Below are 24635 nucleotides of genomic sequence, written 5' to 3'. Positions count from 1 at the left end.
CGACTGATCTGTTTTAATATAACAGATAAAATGGACGGCCAGACTTATCCCTGAAGGAGTTGAAGGAGATGTCCTTCGACCAAGGTGACAATGCGAACAATTTGTCGGATAGGACAATTGATGTGGAAGATCATCAAGTCCGATTGATTTAGGGATCGTAGAGTTGTAGCTAGAGACCAACTACGATCGTCGAATTACGAAGTAATTCGCGGCTAACTTCGATCGGATCCTACAACGGGTTACACATAAGAGTGACAAATTGATCTAGGATATGACTAGTGGGAGTGAGATATAATCATGGGAGTGTCCCATAAACATATCTCATAGGCCTAAAAAGGAATTAGGCAAAGATAGTACAAAAAGGCCAAAAGCAGGGTTTTTGGGCCTAGGCCGATTCGGGCACTTTTAGGGCTCGGATTGGGCTGATTTTTGGAGGGACGTTTCCTTATGTTATGAACATTAAATCTGCCAATTTTGGCTGGGTTTGGACGTCATCTCCTTAGGGAATTGAGAAAATACCAATAGTTGCTATTTTCGACTATTTCCCTAAATCTTATTCTAAAGGGTGTTTTGGGAAACCTAAAAGGAGGTGGATTCTTATTAGGGTTCTATATAAACACTCTTAGGGCAGAGAATAAGGTGTGGAATTTCTCTCTAAGCTTTCTTACTCTACCACATCAAGTAGAGAGGAGAAAGTGAGCTAATTCCCATTAACTATCTATCTAGTCAAGCAAGAAGAAGGTCTTCTTATTATCCAACCACCATTGGTGTGCTAGCTATACAACAAGGTGGGAGATCAAATTGATTGCTCGTGTCCCAAGTAGAGGAGCTACACTTGAAGCTCTTGGTCTTCTTCAATCAATTCAACTAGTTTGAGGGAAAAGCGATTAAGGTAATCCACTATCTCCATTAGATTAATTACTAGTTTTGCATGTGATCCTGGGAATACTAGTGTAGACATTAGATGTCATATTTCCGCTATAAACACTAGTAGAAGGGTATAAAACCCTACAGTGGCGTCAGAGCCTCTTGCTATTAACTAGTTTTTGCTAAGAATCGAACTAGTTCATATTAGATATAATTGATAGTTTGATAAATTGAGTTTATAAAAATATTTTAAAAGTGTTTTAAAACTATTTAAACTCACAATTTGATAATATTGAATGGGATTCAATGAATTTCAAATTAAGAATCAAATTGATGATTAAAAGTGTTTTAAAACTCAATTAGATTGAATTTCGGACTAATCCATGCTTGATTAAGTTGATAGTTATGTTTAAAAGAGTTTTAAACATAAGAAATTGATTGATTTTGAATGGGATTCAAGAATTTTTCAAATAGATTTCAAAATTGTTCTTTGAAAAAGTTTTCAAAAACCTAGACTTTGATCCAAAATTGGTTTGATTAAGAGTTGTTTTCAAGTTTTGGAAACTTTTGAAAAACAAAGATTTTTGGAATTTTAGAAGTGTTCTAAAAAGAAGTGTTTTGAGTTTTGGGAAACTCTCAAAACAAAATTTGGAAATTTTAAAAGTTTCTACAAGTTTTGTAAAAATTTTAGAAGTGTTCTAAAAGATTTCAAAATTTTAAGAAAAGTTTTAAATTTGGAAAATAGCAACTTAGAGTTGCAAAAGAAAAAAAAAAAAAATTTTTGGAAACTAGGGTTTTGAAAAACCCTAGTGTCCGGCCAGGAAGCTTCCTGGCCGGACCGGGAGCTCCTGGATGCGTCCTCTGGACGCATCCAGAGCAGCTGCTGAGACGCGTCTAGGACGCGACCAGCAGCTGCGACAGAAGCTTCTGGACGCGTCTTGAAGACGCGTCCAGAGCAGCTGTTGGGACGCGTCTTGGAGACGCGACCAGCAGCTGCGGAGGGAGCTTCCTGGACGCGTCTAGGACGCGTCCAGAGCACTCGACCAGACGCGTCTTGGAGACGCGTCTGGGAGGTTCTGGGTGTCTCGGACTAGTCCGAGACACCTAGTGCTGGTCCGGTCCAGCACCAGACACGTCTAGGACGCGTCTGGTACATGGACTAGCGTCCTGGCTCCGGCCAGGACGAGACCAGGCCTTGATAGGTTTCGGCCAGGACATGCCGGCCTATGGGCCGTGCTATGTCCGGACCTTGTCCGAGCCCTTTTCTGGGCTTGGGCCGGGACTTGTCTAGGACTTGTCCCGGGCTTTTTCGAGGCTTTTCGGACCATAAAAAGGAACCATCATTCGAGTGGGAGTTTTTGCCAAAATTTCTTCCGATTCCAACCAAATAATTCCAAAATCAATCCGGGCCATCCAGAAGGCCAAAACGGATTTCTCTTTAAATTGATTTATGAAATCATTAAGAATCGAACCAATGTTTTTCCGAAATTGACCCGGGCTTTCAAAACCCGAAACGGAGTTTTTCTTAAAGATGATTTTAGAAATCATAAAAGATAAAACCGGAACGCACCACTAGTTGAATTCTTCGAATTTAGACTTAAGGTCCGTAATGTGACATGTGATGTCAACAAAAGTATCTCCCAAGATAATCATGCATATATAATTCTTAGCCTTGATATATTATATGATTGCATGTGATGTGAATGCGGGAAACTAGTATGGCCATAGATTTATATCTTTATTCTTGTTTTAAGCACGGATGGGTGCATGCTTTGTAATTAATTTTAATTTCAAGTTTATACGATCTGCGAATCGTTAGAGTCTTGTAATTAGAGTTTAGGGTCAATGAGTCCATTGAAGAAAACTCAAGGATGGAATCCAAAGGCGAGTGGGAGAAATCAATGGAGGTTCAAGGATGGAGATCTAGACGAACCAAAAGGCGAAACAAGAAGAAAACCAAAGGAGATTAGATCTTCTAGGTTAGGGGCCATACTAGGATCCATGTCTGCTTGATTTACTTTCTCGCGCGCATTTACTTACTTATTTACGCTTTATGTCGTGGATGTTAGTTAGGCTAAATAGTTCACTATAACAAACGCCAGACTAGCGTAAAAGTCCCCAAAAGTAATCTTGAGTAATCGCCTATCCAGATTAAGACACTCGTTGCGCCCTTGTTCGAGGAAGGTGGGTCGGCCTTCGCAGAGTACCTCCTCTACCTTGGGACAATGCGGGTAGGTCTATAGAAGAGGCCTACACGTCTAAATGGTTCTACTCAACGAGATCAGCAAGAGAGTCTTGGATACTCGAGGCAAAAGGATAGATTAGTCATTCATTAATGAAATCTATCAACCAAGAGTCATAAGGTATGATCAGTGAAGTAGTTCACTCACCCGGAACGACGGAGTCAAAGGGTAGGGCCTTCGTCCGCTTTACTTCGAAGAACTGGGGTCTTGGAATCACTTATTCAATCGGGGACGATTTTTATTGAATAATGTGGGAAAACTAATGTTTTTCAAAAACGATAACGAGTTTTAAAACTTTGCCATTTCTTTATGTAGTTTTAAGATGACACAAACGATTTCAACATTGAATCACACCTAAGGGAGGTGCTGATCCACTTCCTAGAATGGAAGAATGAATCCGAGAATAATTCTCAGATTCAAAAGGAAGGTCACTAGAATACCCAATCCCAATGTTGACTCATACAAGAGAAGGTCAAAAGCCATTTGCAAGCAATTGTATAACATTCTCTTTGGAAGAATAATGAATGCTAGCATAACCATTAAGACAAACCGAGGAAGAATTTCCCACAGAAGTCATAAATGGAGAGGTACGAGACCTCCAAGGCAATCTGAAAGTCATCCTAACGGAAGACAACAGAATACATCTATCACCCAATTCAATATTGATTGAACAAAGATAGATAAGACCTTAGATGAGTCACTCAGGTTGTTACAAACAAACTGAGCAGAACATACGGGAATATCCAGTCTAAGAAAGGTTCTTGAGATTTGGTACAAAGAATCTAAGAAATAGATTCAAAAGGGCAAAAGGATCAGTCAAGTGAGACAAACATTTGATCAAAGAAAAGCAGCTACCGAGTACATGATCAAGAGTATTTCTCATTACTGTGAATGTTTCTGAACAATGGCTAGACCATTTAAAAGGAAACTACCTTTAGCACCTGGAGGACAAAAGGAATGGAATTATGAATTCCGATTCCGTATCCTTGTTAACAAAGTTAAAAACAAGTATCGTAAAATTCCTTCATCAGGTATTTAAGACCAGATGAGCGGCTCAGTGGGAGCTCAAGGAAATCACATACTTGACTAAAAGAAGTAAAGATCCAAGAGGGAGCAGAAGCAGTAATGCTAGGGATGCTGAAAGGGATCGAAGTCTTCTTTTAGACACTGATCTAGCTTAGAACTTAATAGTGATTATTTTGTTCTTCTAGAAACGTCTGATGTTTTAAACCAGTGATAAAATTAACTGAAGGTTAACATTGATAATGGCTAAAATCAAGAGATTCAAACTCATTAAACTTCAGCATTGTCAATTGGGTCTTAAGGACTAATTGACAAAGTCACCCTTTTCAAAAGGCATAAAGACTAGTAATCTATTAGGACTCATACGGTGTTATGCAGACCTATAAGTTTACTTGCAGAAGCTAACGAGAGAAACTTCAAATACGTACTCTGACAACTTCATGAAGTATGGAAACGTACAAATCATAAAGTATAAGTCAGAATGTTTGAAAGGTTCAAACAAAGTACAAACCGAAGTAAAGAATCACTTTGACAAGATAGTGAAAACTTGAGTCAAACACTTGATAACCATCAAAGGAGTTGAGAAACAGTTTCCCAACTCTGCTCCATGGAACACATCCGACGGATGGTGGATTCAGTGGGAGCAATCGAACATTGCTATGCATAATTCGATCAAAGATGGGTTTAAGCCAGTCTTCCGAATATTTTGGGACATATTCTATAAACGATTGTTTTCACACTTACCAAAATTCCGTCTAAAGCTAAATTTGTAAAAGCATTACAAAACTAGCTAATATCTGACGCAATTTCTTTTTTAAAAAGAAATTTGGGCTTCTTCCATAACCAATCAAGAGAACAAAGTGTTTGTTGCTCATGATAGTATTCTTCTAATAATTAGCACACCTAGTAGTCTGGGAGAAAACACTAATTATTACAAGAATAAGTGGGAGAAAAGTACAAGTCGATTTAATTCGATCATGAGAAAAATCATGGAGGGTCATGAAGAACAATCATGAAACTTGTACAAGTCGATTAAATTCGACCAAGAGCAACAAACTGCGACTCCTTGGAAAAGGAAAGGTTAAAGATATAATCTTATAAACCCACCGCACAAAAGCGAATGTCATTCGCCGGAGAACTCTCAAAACAAGTGAAAGTGTCTCTAAAGGAATATCTCAAAGTAGTTGAGAAAATTCCAAATTGTTGTTCAAAAGCCCTAAAAGGTCAAATCTCAAAGACACAGAAAATAAAGGTTTTTTCTGAAGAGATAAAAGACCTGCGCAGAAACGGAAACTGACTCTAGATTTTGGCTAGAAGTCAAAATCATCGTGGAATCCATATCTCGTCAAGACATGAAGCTTGATAATTTAAGTCAACAGAAGACCTAAATTGGTTTTCCAAAGTAGAAAACTGAGAAGGATGGAAACATTCATGTTTCCCGAAACTAGACAAGAAGAATAAGATTCTTTCAATCAAGTTATGTCCACAAGCATGCTTCAGAAATCTATCGACGGATTAAAAGCACGCAAGAGTTAGAATCTTCGATTCAAAAGGCAATCAGAGAAATTTGATTCCTGGAGAATGAAGAAAATCTTGAATCACGAGTTTCAAGAAGGTAAGTGGGAGTAAACAAACCTTCCGGGTCCGTATGCATAGTACATACAAAAGATTGAGTACGACATAAGGTGTTGTATAACAGTAACGAACTGACTCAATAAAGGACCACACACAAAAGGATAAAATGCCATTTTGGGCATCTAAAGATCTATAAGCATAGATCAAAAGGATGATAGGATTAGAGAGACTCAGTACGCTGAGATGCTTGAGATCCGAAACAGAAAATCTAAGACTCGGAAAGTCTAAAAGAATTTCGACCCAAAAACTCATGACAGAGGGCGTTGCAAAACTCGGAGTCTAAAAGACACCGATGAGCTAGCACGCATGAGAGAGACATTTATGTTCGAAATCATAAAGTCAATCATGTTGGACATGATTAGCATTTAAACATCCGAATTCGGATTGGAAAACCGAAACACTACTTAGTACATCCTAGAAGGCTAAAGGATGAAGTAGTACAAAGTTGAACATGTCATCGTAGCAAACTTCCAGACATGGAAGGAAAGTAGGCTAAAAGTGTTTTAAGCCGGGAACTGTTGCAAATACTACACAAAGAATTAAAGGCCTTAACTCTAGTAAAGTTATTAGAAATTATCAAGGTTGAAGATAACCGTCTTCAAATTAATTGATAATTAGCAAAGTTTAAAACCGACTACCACGGTAGTCAAACTGAACTGTCACCTAAGACATAGTATGAGATTCATACACAGTCTAAGGCATGAGGTATAATTTTAAACCTCGACGAGTAAAACTGAGTGGGTAAAAAGAGTTTTACGGAAGAGGCTCAGATTTACAACTCTCGTTATCAGAAATAATAGAGTTATTTCACAAGTCGTCTAAATTTGGTTTAGTATTTAAACGACAGTCCATTGATGATAAAACATTCCGAATAGGTTTGTCAGATACGTGATCTGATGAATGAAACCCTATTAAGTGAACTTGGAATATTTATTATCGAATCCCTGGTCCAGGTCATTGCATGGACAACAATGACTCACGAAGACTAGCACGGGAGTCGATGGGATAGCGCAGTTTCATGGGCTATAGGAATAGTATATTCTATTCGACTACGTGGGTGTGTAAAAGGTTTATACACTGGATAACCCTCAAATGAGAAGTACATCACTCGTGATGAACGTCAATACTTCTCATAAAGACAATTGGAGAGATTCCTCAAAACATGAGTGCTCCACTCATCTTATGTAAGGAATGCCCGACTTTGGTTCCGTTAAACGCCGCGCCGTAAAAGGAGGTTATAAAGGCGGACACTGGGAAGGACAGGATAGACATGAAGTTAAGTGGGAGCGCAAGAATGGATTGTGTCACCCTAATCACATTAGGTACAAAGTGTCTCAAGGCCACTTGATGAGTAGCAACTGAAAATGCGTGGCCGCGCTCAAACGGATTAAAAGTTAATCGTTTGTCTTTTACAGTTGTACTCGGATATCAAGAAAGTCTGAATGACGTAACGTATCAGATGGGATACTAAATTGACACGGGAATCGAGGCATTGCACTTGTTCTAAGTCCAAGTGGGAGTCTGAAGGAGTTGAAGGAGATGTCCTTCGACCAAGGTGACAATGCGAACAATTTGTCGGATAGGACAATTGATGTGGAAGATCATCAAGTCCGATTGATTTAGGGATCGTAGAGTTGTAGCTAGAGACCAACTACGATCGTCGAATTACGAAGTAATTCGCGGCTAACTTCGATCGGATCCTACAACGGGTTACACATAAGAGTGACAAATTGATCTAGGATATGACTAGTGGGAGTGAGATATAATCATGGGAGTGTCCCATAAACATATCTCATAGGCCTAAAAAGGAATTAGGCAAAGATAGTACAAAAAGGCCAAAAGCAGGGTTTTTGGGCCTAGGCCGATTCGGGCACTTTTAGGGCTCGGATTGGGCTGATTTTTGGAGGGACGTTTCCTTATGTTATGAACATTAAATCTGCCAATTTTGGCTGGGTTTGGACGTCATCTCCTTAGGGAATTGAGAAAATACCAATAGTTGCTATTTTCGACTATTTCCCTAAATCTTATTCTAAAGGGTGTTTTGGGAAACCTAAAAGGAGGTGGATTCTTATTAGGGTTCTATATAAACACTCTTAGGGCAGAGAATAAGGTGTGGAATTTCTCTCTAAGCTTTCTTACTCTACCACATCAAGTAGAGAGGAGAAAGTGAGCTAATTCCCATTAACTATCTATCTAGTCAAGCAAGAAGAAGGTCTTCTTATTATCCAACCACCATTGGTGTGCTAGCTATACAACAAGGTGGGAGATCAAATTGATTGCTCGTGTCCCAAGTAGAGGAGCTACACTTGAAGCTCTTGGTCTTCTTCAATCAATTCAACTAGTTTGAGGGAAAAGCGATTAAGGTAATCCACTATCTCCATTAGATTAATTACTAGTTTTGCATGTGATCCTGGGAATACTAGTGTAGACATTAGATGTCATATTTCCGCTATAAACACTAGTAGAAGGGTATAAAACCCTACAATCCCCTCGATAACCGACTGATCTGTTTTAATATAATAGATTATTTGGGCTTTAAATCCATTAACCAGGGCCGGCCCTGACTTTTGTGAGGCCCGAAGCGAATTACCTAAGTGTGGCCTTATACTTTATATATATATATATATTGGAAAGTTACTTTGACGAAAAGCTCTTTTTCGATTGAAGATTGATCAATTATTTAAAATGAATTTTGTATGTAAGTTTGGATGGATTTACAAAAGTCATGTATATGCAAGATTTACACACACGTTTGCACAAGTTAACATATAGTTGTATAGTACGACACGTAGTTGAAGTATGGAAAGTGTTTACATGAATTTTAACCAATACCAATAGAAAGATCGACTCAATTTCTTGTATATATATATCCAAAATATACTGATTAAAGTTGCATTATAAATCCTACTGAAAAAAATCTTAAGAGACTCATCAGGTTATACTCATTCAGATTATCAATATCACTCTCTACTGGAAAAAAAACAACTGAGATATAGTCTTTCATGCTGACTTGATCTTTCATACTGACTTAAATCTTAAGAGTCTCGTCAAGGATTTCTCCATAAATTTTCGAGAGTGAAAGAAATAAGGGGGAGGAAATAGACAAAGAGGAGACGGAGACGAGAGAAAACAAAATAAAGATAACGGTGAGAGTGATGTGTGTTCGTGTGATACGCCTACAAATGAGCGACTTACACTTCTTTACAGAGCGCCATTTTTGATACATTAAAGTAGTTTAGAATACAGAAAGATTAAACAGGAAAATTCTTTGAAAAGAAATAGTTAAACGAAAAGAAAAAAAGCAAGTAATGGAATTATGATTTAGGGACTAAATTTGAGTATTAGATAAAATATGGTGGCAAATTATAAAATAGGCTACATTTTGAGGCCCAATTGTAATTAGCCATTCCAAAAAGAAATGGTAACGGGCAGTCAGGCACTTGAAACTCAAAGGAGGAGAAGTGGGTCCGTGTGGGAATTAGTAAACTGTAGGCTTTGTTTCATTAAGTTTTTTACAGGCACTCCTTATATCTTAAGACTGAAATAATGTGGCCCCAAAATTTTGTGGCCCAAAGCGAGGCTTTGCTCGCTTTGGGCCAGGGCCGGCTCTGCCATTAACTCTATGATTTTGGACCTAAATCCCACCCCCTTTAATATATCCAAAAACTATTATTGTTATTATTATCAAGATCTTTGTTTAGATTAGCAATTGAATACAAAAATTTAGATAAAGTTGGAATAAGTAGAGAAGAGATTAGCTGGGCTCCCCCAATCCTATTAGTATTTATTTTGGACCAAGGCCCGTACCTTGTTGGCAATAATGTAATACTCGTTTATGTACTAAATCCTTATTTTTCATTTTGTAATAAAAGCTAGATCTTTGGGCTCCTCTGTTGAGATTGACCGTTTACTATTATCCTTTCACTTTCTCTTTCTCTCTCTCTCTCTATATATATTTCAATTGCCAGCTCATGTCCATCCACTTACCTTTTACTTTACTGTTCCTCTCTCTCTCTCTCTCTCTGGTTTTTTCTATTGCAATACAAGCTTTCCTTGGTAGCTGCTGCTGATGCAGCAGAAGGGGTTTATCTCTCATCCACTAACACAAAACCCCACCAACCCATTGCAACAAACTCCAGACATTTTACCCTTTTTTTTTAATTTCTTTCTTCTGTCTATTCTCTGCATTTCTGTCTGGTCATAAGGATTAATTAAAAGAAAAAAATCAGTAACTTTTTACCCCTTTAGAATTCCATTTGTTCTGTATTCTCTCATGAGATTGGAGTTTTAATAATCAATTGAAATAAATTCTCTCTTTATCAATTTGAGATTACTAGATGAGTTTTATCTCTTCTTGACATTCTTGTATGTTTCCCCAATTCTTCTTGGCCCACTTCTTATACTACCTCCTCCTACCCATACTTCTAAATTTCTCTGCTGAAATTATTTTACCCTCATATTATCTTCTTCTACTTTGATTATTTTGTGTTTTTAAAACTTCCCCTTTTCTTTCCTTTGTTTCAAATGGATGTCTCTGAAGGGAAAAAGATCTAGGCTTTTGGATCATCTACAACTGGGTATGTATTTTTTTCCTCTCTTGAAAACTTTGGGTAATGAATAAAATTGTGTAAAAGAAAGAGTTTCTTGTTTTAGTCTTTGAAAGTGTGATTTAGAAGAAATGTGTTTGATATGAAAATGATTGAGGGGATTTTCTTATTTAGGGATAATCTTAATGAGTAAAAGGGTTTGTATGTAAATGGGATTGTAAATCCATTTGGGATTTTGTTTCCTAATAAGTAAGTAAGAATGTATTTGAAGTTTCATGAAGGGACGTATCAGATGCTCTTTTGTCTTTGCTTCTTTTCTTCTTTTCTTTTGCAGGTAAGAGTTATTCTGTAAGAAATGGGTACTTGTTCTTCATGGCCTTATGCCTTATGATTTTTATCACCATCATTTTTTTTCTATCTTCTTTTTTCTTAAATTGATTACTAGTATAGGCATCTTTCTTGAAATTACTGCCTTAGTTCATCACATTATCCTCATTTTGCCTTATCCACCTATTTGGGTTTTCAATAGTGATAGCTTTTTACTCCTATCTTGAACTATATCTTGTATTTTGAGATGTCTAAGAGTACTAACTCCATTGCCCCCATTTAAGTCATCTATTATCAGTTTATGTATATGTTTTTTAACATCTAGAAGTTGATTTTGATTTGTATTCCAGGTGAAGATGAATTGATCTAGGCAATTAAGCGAAAATATCCCATCCCTTGCTAATAGGCATTGTCTTTCTTTTAGTGAATTAGAAATGTCGCCAGGGGATTCACTAAATACGGTATTAAATCAGAAGACAATTTTTTTCAATTTGAGACTCTGGGTTTTGATTGGTATATGTGTTGGAGCGTTTATCATATTGGCTCTCTCCATCTTATCTATATGGGTCTCTGGGAGGAAAGCAAGGAGAAAACTTGACAAGTTTTCCCATTCTCAGATACCATATATGTCAAAGGAAATTGGAGTTGATAAAATTGGAAGCCAAAATTGCCATGGAAGTCGCGAGGGTGTTCTTGTCACAGTTCATGAAAATCCGAGAGAAAAGATGTCAGTTTATTTCCCAAAGAATAAGTCTAGTGATGCAGATAATATTAGCCAATCCAGTTCGGTTTATCAGAATGATATAGGGTGCAGTTCACAGTCAGGAGAAGAAGGAAACTCTGCTAAATTTCGAACGCAGCCCTCTTCTAACCGTGCTCTAGTTACAGCATCTCCTTTAATTGGACTTCCAGAAGCTGCCCATCTTGGGTGGGGTCACTGGTTTACTCTAAGAGATCTTGAAATTGCTACAAATCATTTCTCGAAAGAAAATGTTATCGGAGAAGGTGGATATGGAGTTGTTTACAAGGGACTTCTAATGAATGGAACTAAGGTTGCAGTGAAGAAACTCCTCAACAACTTGTAAGAACGATTTATTCTGATTCCATTTGATAGAACTCATTTACTTACCATTTCTTTTTGTTAATTTTGATTTGAAATCTGCCCATCAAAATTTGTTACTCTTTTGGTGTAATTGTTTGTTAATTACTCCTCATTATGCTTGTGGTGCATCTTTTCTGAATTTGTAGAGGACAAGCAGAAAAGGAATTCAGAGTTGAAGTTGAAGCTATCGGCCATGTCCGTCATAAGAATTTGGTGCGGCTTCTGGGGTATTGTATTGAAGGAATTCACAGGTAGGATCCATTTCTTTTTTTGAATTTGGTTACATACAATGTGATTTAAAACAAATATCTACCGCCAATTATTAATAGTGCAGACTCTTAAAATGTAGTATGAGAGCTTACTTGTTTAAGGGGCCAGCCTGGGCCCTTAGGCTGCTTTGGACCCCAACGTTATTCGGGGCCCATAATCAGAGATAGAATTAAATTTCTATTTTAGTGGTTAAAAAGTATGGTTTGTGCGTAAATTGTCAGATGTTCAAATCCTCCTTAAAACACCATTGTGCATTTTATTTTTATTTTTATTTTTTACTATACATAAAATTTTCCCATTTTAACTCTGCTTTGGGCACCCCAAACGCTTGGGCAATCCCTGCTTGTTTTGTTTGTAAATGTATTCCTTAGTGTAGATAACTTTTTTGTAACGTAGGATGCTGGTGTACGAGTATGTAAACAATGGTAATTTAGACCAGTGGCTACACGGAGCCATGAGTCAACACGGGCCTCTTAGTTGGGAAGCCCGAATGAAGGTCATTCTCTGTACCGCTAAAGCGTAAGTCTTTATCCCAATCAAGCTATTTGAGAACTACTTTCCCTTGTGATATGGAATCTACATGATTCTGTTTATTATCTCATGTCAATTAAACTGCGTGATTATTTTGTTAAATTGGAATCTAGACTTGCTTATTTGCACGAAGCAATAGAGCCGAAAGTCATTCATCGAGACATAAAATCAAGCAATATCTTGCTAGATGATGAATTCAATGCCAAGATCTCAGATTTTGGATTAGCCAAGCTGTTGGATTCAGGAGAAAGTCACATGACAACTCGAGTGATGGGGACATTTGGGTATGTCTAAATTATCATCCAATTCTTTTGTTACTTCCAGAAATACGATTCCGGAAATATTTTTATGTCGTGTATCTGCTGTTCAAAAGTCTTTTGTGTGGGTTTTAGGTACGTAGCACCTGAATATGCAAATACGGGCATGTTAAATGAGAAGGCTGATACTTACAGTTTTGGCGTTGTTCTGTTAGAAGCAGTTACTGGCAGGGACCCAGTTGACTATGGTCGTCCTGCAGATGAGGTATTACCATATTGACTCGTAATTTTCGGTTGACTAAATTGGAAGAAATTTCTTTTTACTGAAAACGTTTTTAAAGGAGCAGTATATCCAATTCTGTGTATATTAGAGGATATAATACCCGAAGATATTTTTCCGGAATCCCCACCGAAATGCTAATACAGATGATTTGTACAAAAAATCGAAATCATCTTAACTATGTTTGGTGCAGGTTAACCTTGTTGAGTGGCTTAAAGTGATGGTAGGGACAAGGAGGGCAGAGGAAGTTGTGGATCATAACCTTGAACTTAAACCTACAATGAAGGCGCTTAAACGTGCTCTTTTAATTGCTCTAAGATGTATAGATCCCGATCCTGATAAAAGACCAAAAATGAGTCAAGTTGTTCGAATGCTCGAAGCTGATGAATTTCCAACTCATGAGGTACTACTGCTCAAATAGTAACTAAGAATTTTTTTTTCGTTTGAAAGTGAATTAAAACTTGATTATTTTACGGACCGTCACTTTTTTTAGTTCGCACCATATTATCTTCTTCGATCATTCTAATTGCAGGATAGAAGACACAGAAAGAGTCGTTCAACTACCAGTATGGAATCAAATCTCTGAAGCTAAATGGACATGTAGAAAAGAAAAAGCGAGTGATGCACACAATTAATAACTAACGAATTCGGTATGACCCAAAGGCATAATCTCCTTTTCGATAAATTTAAAGCTTGTCGATGAACTAGGTTAAGAATCTTCGTGCTCACGACATTTGAATGAGGGATCTGCTTACTAAAATAGCTCATTTGCCTTTTGAAGTACACATCAATGTGAAAATGAAGTGACATCTCCCAGAGGTAAAAGAAATGAAGTTAATGTAAATAAACAAAAATTTGGGAATTATGTTTCTTGTTTATTTGCTAAGGAGATGGTTAGAATAGATTTTTCATATTTTAGGTGCAGAATTGAATTTTCTGATACAGACCATTTTGGGTGAAGTAATTTTTGTGATTTATTTTAGTTTGGTATTTTTGTGGTTTTGTCAAACAAGTGTTTGCTCTAAAAGCTTCATCTACTTGATAATGTTGCCAATGCTATAAATGATCATTTTATTGGATTATTGAGGTATTATTGGGTCATTTTCTTATGTATTTTTCAACATATTTTCAAGTATTTACACAATTTTGACTGAATAAATCAAGTTTACAATCTCCATCTATGTGGGGTTGCTATTTGTTTTTCTGTGGTCTTGGAAAATTTCGAGTCTTTGTGATTTGAACCAGGTGGCAATCTAGTTCGCTCGTGGAAAACCAGATTTGCAAGAGCTTGCAAACAATTCACAAGTAGAAAAAATTGATATTAAACATAGAGGAAAGTTATATTTTTGTTCTTTGTAATGGCAAGATCAACTTCTTCACAAAAGTAACAATGAGGAATCTTATATTTTAGGTTTGCAATAATCTTGTTTCAAACCATTGTAACTTGGTCTTAGGATTGCAAATAATTTGCAAAGTGTTCCAAACAACTGTAACTACTGTTGCAAAATTTTGCAAAGCATCGCAAACCATCGCCAAACCTATTGCAAAACAAAGGTTCACAAACAATCACAAAACCTACTGCAAAGAATTGCGAAGGTTCGCAAACAATCACAAAACCTATTGCAAAGCATCACAAAGGTTCCTAGCTCAAAGCATCGCAAAGGTTCCTACCTCAAAGCATCACAAAGGGTTTGTGAACTATTGAAATTGAATTTTCTGATAGGTAATCTTCCTTTTGTCAATGTCAATGGGTGAACAAGTCCACAACTGTGTTGCCTTGGAAATGTGCCAAAATTTACAATTTTCCTCTAAATTTTGATCCCATAAATTTTGACAAAATCTACAACTTCTCTTTAAAATTAAGGAGGTTTTAAAGGCAATACCTTTTCTTGTTAAAGGCAAGCGCGCTAAACGGAATCCCACAAATGGTTAGAGACAATGTGGTCAATAGGAGGCGGCAATACCCATCCTTCTTCTCCAGCAAAAGTTCGCCCACATTCTTATGGTTCTTCTCCCCTTTCTATGTACTATTGTCGGCGAAAGGGGGTCTTCTCCGTCCCGACAATGGTTGAGTGAAGGTCGTCGGTCGGAGGTTGCCAGCCAACGGCTTGTTGCCGAGTAAGAAGGTTTTTTTTTGTTGCAACGCCGAGTAAGAAGGTAGATGGCCATTGCGTCAAACCAGACTTGGTCAACTTGTTTTGACCAGGACTTGAATGAAAAACACATCACTTTCAGAACTTATCGTAAAATTTCGTACTCCAGAAAATATTCTTATTTTCGCAAAGCAACAACCAATGCGAAAGGTCGAGACCTTTACAGCGAGTAGTGTCGGGAACTTTGGATCTTGAACTCATCAAGTGACATTAGTGGATTTCAACAAGAGAAAAGTGAATTGAGTGGAGTAATCACCCATTGAGATGTCAGTGGACTTTTTAGCCCATAACTTTTTTTCTTTTTATTTTTTATGTTTAAGACTTTGCTGTTTAAATTTAACTGTCCAGATTTCCCTGTCAAGGGACGCTATTCGAACAAACGTAAAATTTGCTAAATACTCACCAACATATTGTGGAGAGTAGAACTGTATGCATCTTACACGCCCCGTTTACACCTAGTGGATAAATATACCATCACCGACAATAAATACCACCAAGCCACAAATACTCCACAAAACCAAGAGCTCTCCAGATAGCAAGCAGGCCCTAGTCCTATTGAAAGAGTGCTTTTAGAGAAGGCACAAGTACTTTGCTTATCACAGAGAAAAGCTTTGTAAACAAGTGAGCTTTGAATTCCTTTAATAGCTAAGCTAAATGGTAAGCTTTTGAAATCACAAGAAAAGGAAGAAAAAGAAACAATAACAAAGAATTAGAAACAAAAACCCTCCCTTTTAATGCTTTCCCTCATTCTACTATATCTCCAACCCAACAAGGGCCTATTTCTTTAGCTCCACTGTTTCCTTTTACCCTTTTTTATAAACACAATAGTAAAGGTGCAACTGAACTTCCATCTTCAATAAAATTTTCCCACAACTTCAAGCTTGTTAAAGTCACTGATTCTAAGCAACTTCTTCAAATTTTCTCTGATTATCCGGTTTCGTATTTTCAAACTTCTACAAATAGATTTTCTTCACTAATTTTGGGTTTTTTGATCTATCAGGCCTGTTTAGACGAGTTAAATTATTAGAACTGCAATGAATTAGAACCATAATTAACCAATACATAATAAAGGGATTCAAAAAACTATTGTTTTTTCTGAACTGAGCCTTCCAGTTCCAGGATATAAAAAGCAAACCGTGAAAAAAACTAGGTCTGGGCTTTGTTCGGCCATGACAATGGTCATATAATGGCCACATGGACAAAAATGGTCTCCCAGACGAAAGGAATACCTAATAACAGTTCTGTGTTACAGAAAAACAATAATTATTCTCCCCTCCCCTGACTAAAAATTGATTGGGACTCTTAAGTTATCAACACGGTCTATAAAATGATGTTATTCACCCTCAACAAGTTATTCACCCTCAACAAGCAACAAGTGATGTCAACAGTTGGTAGCCCAAGTGGTTCCAAGATTTTGACATAAACTCCAGAAAGCCCTGGAGCTCCCAGGTTCAAATCCCAAGAAGGTGGAATCTTTGGTTATTCGAATTGGGATTATTAGGGTATAAATAATGTGGTTGGGCTTTAGGCCATAAGTTTAGTTGGGCTATAGGCCCGGTCTTGTAAGAGCTTGAATGGGCGGTTATCGTGCTTATCACATCTTTGATGTATCAATGCCAAATGTAATGACTATCGTTGATCGTAGTCAATTTCCAAAAAAAAAAACAAGCAACAGGAGATGGCAATATGACTAGTTCACTAAGTGCATTTCCTCGGCAGGCAACACCATTAGGCTTGCATATATAAAGCAAACGGGAAACTCTCGATGGAAAAAGATGAAGTTTAGAAGCTTACTGTTGTTATTGGGATCTGAAGAAGGACCAGTGAGATGCAATACAAAAACAAGGAAATGGCAGCACCTGTAATAAAATTATACAGCAGCAGGCGGTTGTCTTTTGTCGGTAGGAAAACTGTCTTAAGTGTATTTGTCAATTCAAAGAGGCGGTATGATAACTGCAGAAACATGATCAAATCATATAGTTATAAGAAAATTAATATTCTGTATATTTTATCTGTTCCTGTTAAATTTTGAAGGGTGAGGACAAATTTCTCTTACCAAGAGATAGATGGCACTTGTGAGCATAAAGTTGAGTAAGGGATAATCTGGAATAATTGAAAGGAGCCATTTAGGCTGTCCATTCGGAACATTTGACCTGCAAATCAATTAAAAAAGAAAAAGCGATAATTCAATAAAAAGTAACACATCTTGGCAGCAAAATTTTAAGAAAGACTGGCGAATTAGCGATCAGCTAATTTTTAAGTTTCATCGCGGGAGTTCTACAAAGATGATTTGTTGCAATATATGATGTGATTACTAAAGCATATAGAGACATAGTGAGGCTTGCGCACCTCAGCCAGATGTGGAATTGGGATATGTAAGTCTCCAACGTAATCTTGCCGAGCCACCTGATATTACACGTCAACAACGAAAAAGAAAAAAAAGAAGAATAAAGAAAAAAAAAAGCGAAGAAAGAAAAGGAAAAGAAAACTTATAGTTCGCTTACGCAAAGAGAGTTAAGGAGACATTTCGAAGCTGCTGTGTGAAATTACGCAAGACAATGTAAACACTGAAACCCCGAAAACAGAAACGGAAGAAATTAGTTGAAGTCCTGGGAAATACTTACACATAAAAAGGACATTAGACAATGTATCAAACTGAAGAACTTCAAAATACTAACGTTATAGGGATCCATGATGTATAAGGATGGAACTTATTATATGTAACCTTGTCCAGCTTGTAGATGTATGTGTACCACAAATAACCAACCTATAAGAAGATGGTAAAAAGTAAATACCTCAAGATCAACAAAAGGTGATAACCTGAACCACATTAGATAAATTTGACAAAAACACTCATGTTCAAGTTCTCACGAATAAGGAAACAGCCACAATTCCGGTTTTAGTTGACAGTCTACGTTTGGTTTCAGCTCCTTCTAGTTTCTCCATCCATTTCTCAACCTATGATGTTCAAATATATCAATGTTTTTAGAGATGGAAATACAAGAAACTGGAATAAGCAACAGAACCAGAACTGAAAAAATTACCTTTGGATGATAATATGCGTAGATCATTCCAACTATCCAGATATATCGATCAAGGCCTGATCTAAACTGCCATTCATGCAAGAGTGGGAGATCGGCTTTTGATGGATCTGCATCCTTATACCCTGGCATGAAAAGAATTCAAACAAATCAGTATAATAAGCTTAAAGGGTATGTCATATAACTAGGGATTCACATAAAATCTCATAGGGTACTAACCTAAGAGGAATGTTAAAGGACTCCACACAAAGTTAAAAACTCCAGGAACTTCCCAAACCAAGATAACTATCATGAAGCATGCTACAATCTTGATAGCCATAACAGATCCGACCTCATTGTACTTATTAAAGATACCGATTGATCCGTACACCATAAGAGTGAAAAGCGTGTGCATAGGACAGATATAGTACAAAAGATAGTCATTATTAAGAACGACACAGCATAATGCCACAAAGAAATTGAGCCTCCACATCATCTGCATTAGAAATAACAGATTAGTAAGTTGATTCGTAAAATAAAGAAAGACAGATAAAAAAAACTATTACGTTCGGAAGTTAAAGTAGGAATATGCTTTAATAATCATAACCTGAGTGAAGCGTCCCAGACTAAAATCTTTGCGGATGTAGTAATAAGAGAAGTTCCCAAATCCAGTCATCCATACATATGCAGCTATAAAGACACGTATGGCATTGTAAATCTCCGTTGCAGCAAAATAGTGGTACATTAGAAATAGGACCTGGTAAGAGATGCACAATAATTAACTACTAAATCATAATATATTTCCAATATTAACTTTTTCAACTTGCACTTGTTATGATACATTATTCTTCTGCAGATTCCAGTCTTGGACCAAATACTTTTTACTGGAATTTTGAGAAAGATGACAAACTTGTCAAGGAAGACGGTAGTAAAAAAAACTGCGACAATGATTGCCAGGGATTCAGATACTATTTGACCACAAGGAATATGCAAAAGCAACCGCCCTTTGTTAAGGTATTATAGGTAAAAATGGAGACTGTTGAATGTTACAAAGTTGCCACATGCCCACATAGGATTATTTCTAATTGGTCGACATGGAGGCAAATTTCTAGAGTGCTGGCCATTATTTCAAAGACAACTGTCAAGATAATTGAAACTTCTGAAAAGATAACACATGCAATCTTTAATAAATCTGGACGTTCATTAAGCAAATCATATGATAATGAATTTCATGAAGAAAATAAAATTGCAAATCGTATATGATTATATTTAAATGGAACTAATTAGTACTTGCTACAAGAAGTAGAACAATGACATCCAGTTGAACTGGTTTGAGGTTTTAAAAGGAAGACCAACAGAACACCTTCAGAAACAAGTTGCTCCAAGTTGGAGGAAGTTTAAATGACAGGATAAAGCTGAAAAGGATAAAGATGCAAAGTATGGTTCGTCGGAATTTAATCTTACCTTCAGTTGACCGAATAATAGAAGTAGCAAAAGACAGAGGATGAGAAACCGTATCGGAAAAGTAAGCATTTTATAAAATAAAAATATAAAATTAAGCGAGTTAATCAACAGAGGGTGGCACTCTGGCGGTGATAAACTACCTGCATCCATCCTTTCCACTCCTCTGTTTGATGCCGATTAAGGTAAAGCAAGGATTTTCCGGAGAATGCTGACTTTTCATTGTGTGTCTTGAGAGAAGTCATAGAAGACACTATAATGAGAAGTATGTAGAGGAAAAGGAAAAGATCGCGATTGTATTGCTGCAGAACAAAACAAAAGATTGATAAGAAAAAACTCTTGCCTAATGCCTTCAATTCTGTTTGTTCACTTGTATATGTCACATAAATCTCATTCTCTAATCTGCGGCATTTTAACGTGTAACTATCAAGATCATAGAGGAACATAACATTTTAGATGGAATATTTAAAAATATGTCGTAAGGTCTATCAGAATCTGTCACCAGTAGGAGGTGTTTGATTAGCAAATAGGGAGAGAACTTTTTTTGAAACTTAATCTTTTTAAACTATGTTCACTCTCCACTTATAAAGAATTACTTCCATACGCCAGCAACCATGGCTATTAATGGATATTATTGGATAAACCATAAGAGCTTAGCTAATGTAGCAGCGAAAACAAATCATAAGAGCTTGATTTTAGAAAAAAATAGTTAGCACCTTCTTCGACTCTGAAAATATATCTGTCCTATCACATATGTAGTAGTAGATAAGAATTGCACCAATTTCCGACCTGCATGATATGAAATGATCATATGACAAGGAAATTTGAGCTCCCAACCATAGGTAGCATACATAAGTTTAAATTTATTCACTTACATGGCTCTCAAAGTTAATCGATTTTCAAGTAAGAATGAATCATCCATCTTCAGAAACCTACAACATTAAGTATAATATATTGATTATATCTCCCCGTGTTTAGTGAGCCTTCAGAAATGAACTCAAAATCTACCAAAACAATCTCCCATTTAGACACCTGATTAGATTTGATGTTATTGTCGAACTCTGAAACCTAACAGACGCTGATCTTGAAAGGCCTCCTTCCAGCAGAATAGCTCGATCGTCATCCTTGATTGTTTCATTTCCCAGTTCTACCAAATTGACATCTGAATGACTGCATTGAATAAAAGATATCATTTTCGGAGAAACAAATAAATTTTGTGAGGACTTTGCATCAAAAGTATGCAAACAAAATACCAGCAGGACACTGTAGCGTTCACAAACAGCATAAAATAAGGGATATCTTATCAAATACGAACAAAAACGACCAAAATCAAGTTGCAAAAGATATACAGGCTCAGGGTTGTCATCTACCATTGCAAACATATATTCAATGATACCTGCATCAGTTGGTTGTAGCATAATAAGAGTGGTAAGAACATTCAGAGGCAGAATAAATGCGCTAAAGACTTGTATTTGGGATACTAATAAACAGAAAACCAATTTAAACCTAACCTGACTATGATCTAGGTCAGGTTTTATTTTATTCATCTGAAGTTCTAAACCTTACCTGGATCATAGTCAGGTTTAGTTCATTTCTCTGCGTGGACTAAGCATTCAATACTATTTTATTTACAGAGATTAAGGCTGTTTTGTAATAGCAGTATCTTAGTCAGTTCAGGATGCCAAGATCGTTTGCATTCTTGGATGTTTGTTTTATTATTTCTGTAAATTCCACCATTTATTTCAATAAAAATTAACACATTTCCAAAACAAGAAAATACTATAATGTACTCGCGAGACAAGTGACCTTTGTCGAGAAAATGTGACCGACCGGAACTATACATCTACCACAGTCAGGTACCCAGGTTGAGATCAGATGGTACTAAAAGCTCTCCAGATAACATCTATACACCTTCAGAAGGAAAATTATACTTCTAGAATTAGGTCTCCAGTTCTAGTCACTAATGAAAACAAGAAACGAGAGAAAACATGCTTGTTCCGTATAGATCTCTAGAAAAAAAGACCCTAGAAATCAGAGTATTTCTGTCTATGTATCAAAGAAAAACAATCTGGCGAGCTTTTTAATTAATTCAAACATCACAAACTATTGTTTCTGACAAATACATCTCGAAAAGGGTGAATCCTTGTCTAGTCCAAAAGATTCCGGCCCAATGCATGTAAATGCTAACAGAGCAGATGTTGCTAATCGCTATAGTATTACAGAATAAGGCTTTACTATTGGCTTCAGTATTGACAAGAACGATATGCATTAAAAAAAAACTCATGAAACAGAATGCGTAATGATTGACAAAAATACTGGCATTCTTGGCTTAAATGTTTCCATCAGTATTTGTCTGTACACTCCGAAATACACCTATGCAAGAGATAGCATATACACGTTGAAGTTAAAAAAGTCCATTAAGAAAAAACTTACACTTTTGGGGGAGCTGAAGACTTCTTGTGTACCAGGAATTCAGAATATACCCATGCAATGAAAATAGGAGTAATGCCCAGCAAAAATGAAACCTGCAAAACAGTAAAAAACTAAGCTGAAGTAAAAGAACACTACACAATTTTTCGTAAGAAACAAGCATCTTCTAGAAGATGTATCAAGGAGTAAATTGTTGAAGAAGTTAATAACTAATATTTTCTTAATCCAACTACTTAAAGGCAGATGCACGAGGAAATAAGTTCTCTGCTAACTATTGGGCTTGGTCCGAGTGCACTTGACTTCTGACTCTAAGGGGGTAAATCATGAAACATTTCATGAATTCAAGAATCTGGTTTCAACAGAAAAGATCAATTTGGTCATTTACTAGCTTCATCTTTTCTTGAGCTTTCAGGTTAATCAAAACTAATGCTTTTCTGCAAGGAATGAAATTACCACAAATTTCAGTAGAAATTTGCGAAATATATCGGAAATTTTGATTAGGTGCATGAAATCACACTTACAACTATTTCGTGCATAGTTTCCATCGAAATGGGAGCAATTTCGACATGGGAGAAATTTTTACCCTCATTGTTTTACTTCCTTTGTACAGTTTTTTTAGAGGTAGCTACATGAATAAGAGACTAACTCCCTACTAACTCTGTTTGTCAGAACCGAAAAACGAAACTAACAAAATCAATGTAATTTTTTTTTGTTTCTTAATCGATGAGTCTCCGATGGTCTTCTCCTCAAAGGAAACAGAATGAGCAGGAAAAAAGTGCATTTCAAACAGGATCAAAAGATCTAATAGAAATCCCTATCTATACAAGCTCCGATTGATCGCAATATGTATATCAAATACAAAGTTACAAACTGACATATTAATTAAACATTATTCAAACTCAGAATCTAGGTCACATTAAGCCTAAAAATAGAGCAAGATTTAGTACTTCAGCATTTTGTCAACATCAGTTCACAATCAAATTAGGAAAAAAAAAACAATGGAAGTAAAACAATCCATACCTGACCAGGCGTTACAGCCACCATGATTTTGCTGCAAATCGATGACCAAAATCAGAAACCAAGAAAATTAACCGATCAATTTATCATCTAAACGATCGGTTCTTACAGAAAGAAGAAAACTAACATTAAATTAGAATCACAGATCCAAAGGACGAGTGAGTAAAAGAGGAGCGAGAAAGAAAAAGAGAAAACCTGTGAAAATGGTAGAGTGAGAGCTTTGATGGGAGAGAGGTTTAGTGAGAGATTGTCATAAATATAAGAAAGAGAACGAGGGTAGTAGAATTGAGGAGAAAAGAAAAACCCTAATTAATGAATGAAAAGAAAGATCTGAAGCAACCAAAGAAAGAAGAAATAAACAACTTCGCTTAGAAAGTCGGGGAAAGAAAAACAAGAACAAATGTTGGAAGAGATGTTGCTCTCACCAAGCAAACACCTAACTCAACCGTTTGATTACTTGTTTTCTTCGTTTTAGAGAGAGAAAGACTTTTAGAGAGAGAGAGAGAGAAAGAGTTAATTGACAGTTAATTATTGTTTTATCATCAAGATCGTTTTTTAATCTCTTTCTAATCTCTTAATCAGTTAATTGACAGACAGGAATTAAGAGTGAATTTAGCATTGGATTGTTTAATTTGAGCGGTTTGGATTAACGATTAGCATTTTTCTAAGTCTATTAAATTGGTCTTTCAAAAAAAATTCTATTAGATTGGAGTACATTTTACACTTTAGATGAAGCTAATTGATTCCAGAAGTAATAATTAAGCAATTAATTGATGTAATCTGACTTCTAATCATTTTTAGGTTGAACTTTGTAGCCTTTACTGTTCACGTTCTCACTTATTATTTTATTTTTTATTTTTTTTTGAGAATTCGAATACGAACTACATTAGTCGTTACAAGGCATTGATACATCATGAAGTTGTAATAAGCACGATAATCACCTAATTTAAATCAAGAATGAAAGAGGTCTAAAGCCCAACAATAAAGAGAGCTAAAACCCGACAAATTACTGCATTATTTATAGCCTAAATTACGTATGATAAATCTTGATGGCAAACTGCTTCCACCGAGACTCGATCCCACGACCTCTTGAAAGCACGAATGATTGAAGTCAAAGAACTATTACAACTCAGAATTTAAAAACCGAGGTGGAACAAATTTTAAATTCTATTACAATGAATTCTATTGTGTCCAGTTTGCGAGTTTTTTTGTTTTAGTTGTCTTGGGGTCTAGTGTAAGAGAAGGTGTAGCGTTTGAAATTTCATATGATCTTTCTGACAGTCGTGCGTGAGCTCGAGTTTGCCATTGGATAGTCTCTCTAGAGTTGCAGAGATGATCGATTATGTTTTCTTTATCACTTTCGATGTGAAGAAATTCTACTTTGAGCTCTAAAGCCCATAACATACCATTAAGTATTGCCTTGCATTCACTTTCTTCCGTGTTTCTGGGCCGAACCGTTTCTGCTTTAGTTG

At 36.5% G+C, this 24635-nt stretch overlaps 2 protein-coding genes across 2 annotated transcripts; one reads left to right on the top strand and one right to left on the bottom strand.

Annotated features, from left to right (window-relative positions):
- Positions 1–9550: 9550 nt before the first annotated feature.
- On the top strand, positions 9551–14183 carry LOC147548684 (putative receptor-like protein kinase At2g42960). The gene is made up of 8 exons (XM_086672452.1): positions 9551–10345; positions 10993–11723; positions 11891–11995; positions 12411–12533; positions 12659–12829; positions 12938–13067; positions 13276–13485; positions 13615–14183. Exons 2-8 carry the CDS (start codon positions 11077–11079, stop codon positions 13666–13668), a joined length of 1440 nt encoding a protein of 479 aa, XP_086528578.1. The 5' UTR covers positions 9551–10345; positions 10993–11076; the 3' UTR covers positions 13669–14183.
- A 1662-nt stretch (positions 14184–15845) lies between these two features.
- Positions 15846–24060, bottom strand: LOC147548683 (protein REDUCED WALL ACETYLATION 3-like). The gene is made up of 17 exons (XM_086672451.1): positions 23359–24060; positions 23167–23197; positions 22150–22241; positions 20749–20886; positions 20592–20648; positions 20433–20505; positions 19860–20018; positions 18863–19012; positions 18496–18751; positions 18280–18401; positions 18107–18193; positions 17914–18002; positions 17740–17802; positions 17585–17641; positions 17292–17388; positions 17030–17188; positions 15846–16237 (listed from the first exon to the last, which is right to left on the bottom strand). The coding sequence occupies exons 2-17, from the start codon at positions 23188–23190 to the stop codon at positions 16232–16234; spliced, it is 1629 nt and encodes a 542-aa protein (XP_086528577.1). The 5' UTR covers positions 23191–23197; positions 23359–24060; the 3' UTR covers positions 15846–16231.
- Positions 24061–24635: the final 575 nt, after the last annotated feature.

The sequence above is a fragment of the Eschscholzia californica genome, unplaced genomic scaffold (genome assembly GCF_041429995.1).
Source record: "Eschscholzia californica isolate CP2 unplaced genomic scaffold, dmEscCali1.0.p SCAF_3, whole genome shotgun sequence".
NCBI classification, from domain to species: Eukaryota; Viridiplantae; Streptophyta; class Magnoliopsida; order Ranunculales; family Papaveraceae; genus Eschscholzia; species Eschscholzia californica.
The sequence above is the reverse complement of the archived record's forward strand: the minus strand, read 5'-3'. Positions and strand labels throughout refer to the sequence as shown.

What these genes read in the sequence shown, in the direction of transcription:
- LOC147548684 (XM_086672452.1), top strand. Translation starts at nt 11,077, where the DNA reads ATGTCGCCAGGGGATTCACTAAATACGGTATTAAATCAGAAGACAATT. An exon ending in ATTCTCTGTACCGCTAAAGC is followed by an intron (nt 12,534 to 12,658) that starts GTAAGTCTTTAT and finishes ATTGGAATCTAG; the next exon opens with ACTTGCTTATTTGCACGAAG. An exon ending in ATGGTCGTCCTGCAGATGAG is followed by an intron (nt 13,068 to 13,275) that starts GTATTACCATAT and finishes TGTTTGGTGCAG; the next exon opens with GTTAACCTTGTTGAGTGGCT.
- LOC147548683 (XM_086672451.1), bottom strand. Translation starts at nt 23,190, where the DNA reads ATGGTGGCTGTAACGCCTGGTCAG. An exon ending in TTGTGGCTGTTTCCTTATTC is followed by an intron (nt 18,003 to 18,106) that starts GTGAGAACTTGA and finishes ATCTTCTTATAG; the next exon opens with GTTGGTTATTTGTGGTACAC. An exon ending in ACATCATGGATCCCTATAAC is followed by an intron (nt 17,803 to 17,913) that starts GTTAGTATTTTG and finishes TCGGGGTTTCAG; the next exon opens with TGTTTACATTGTCTTGCGTA.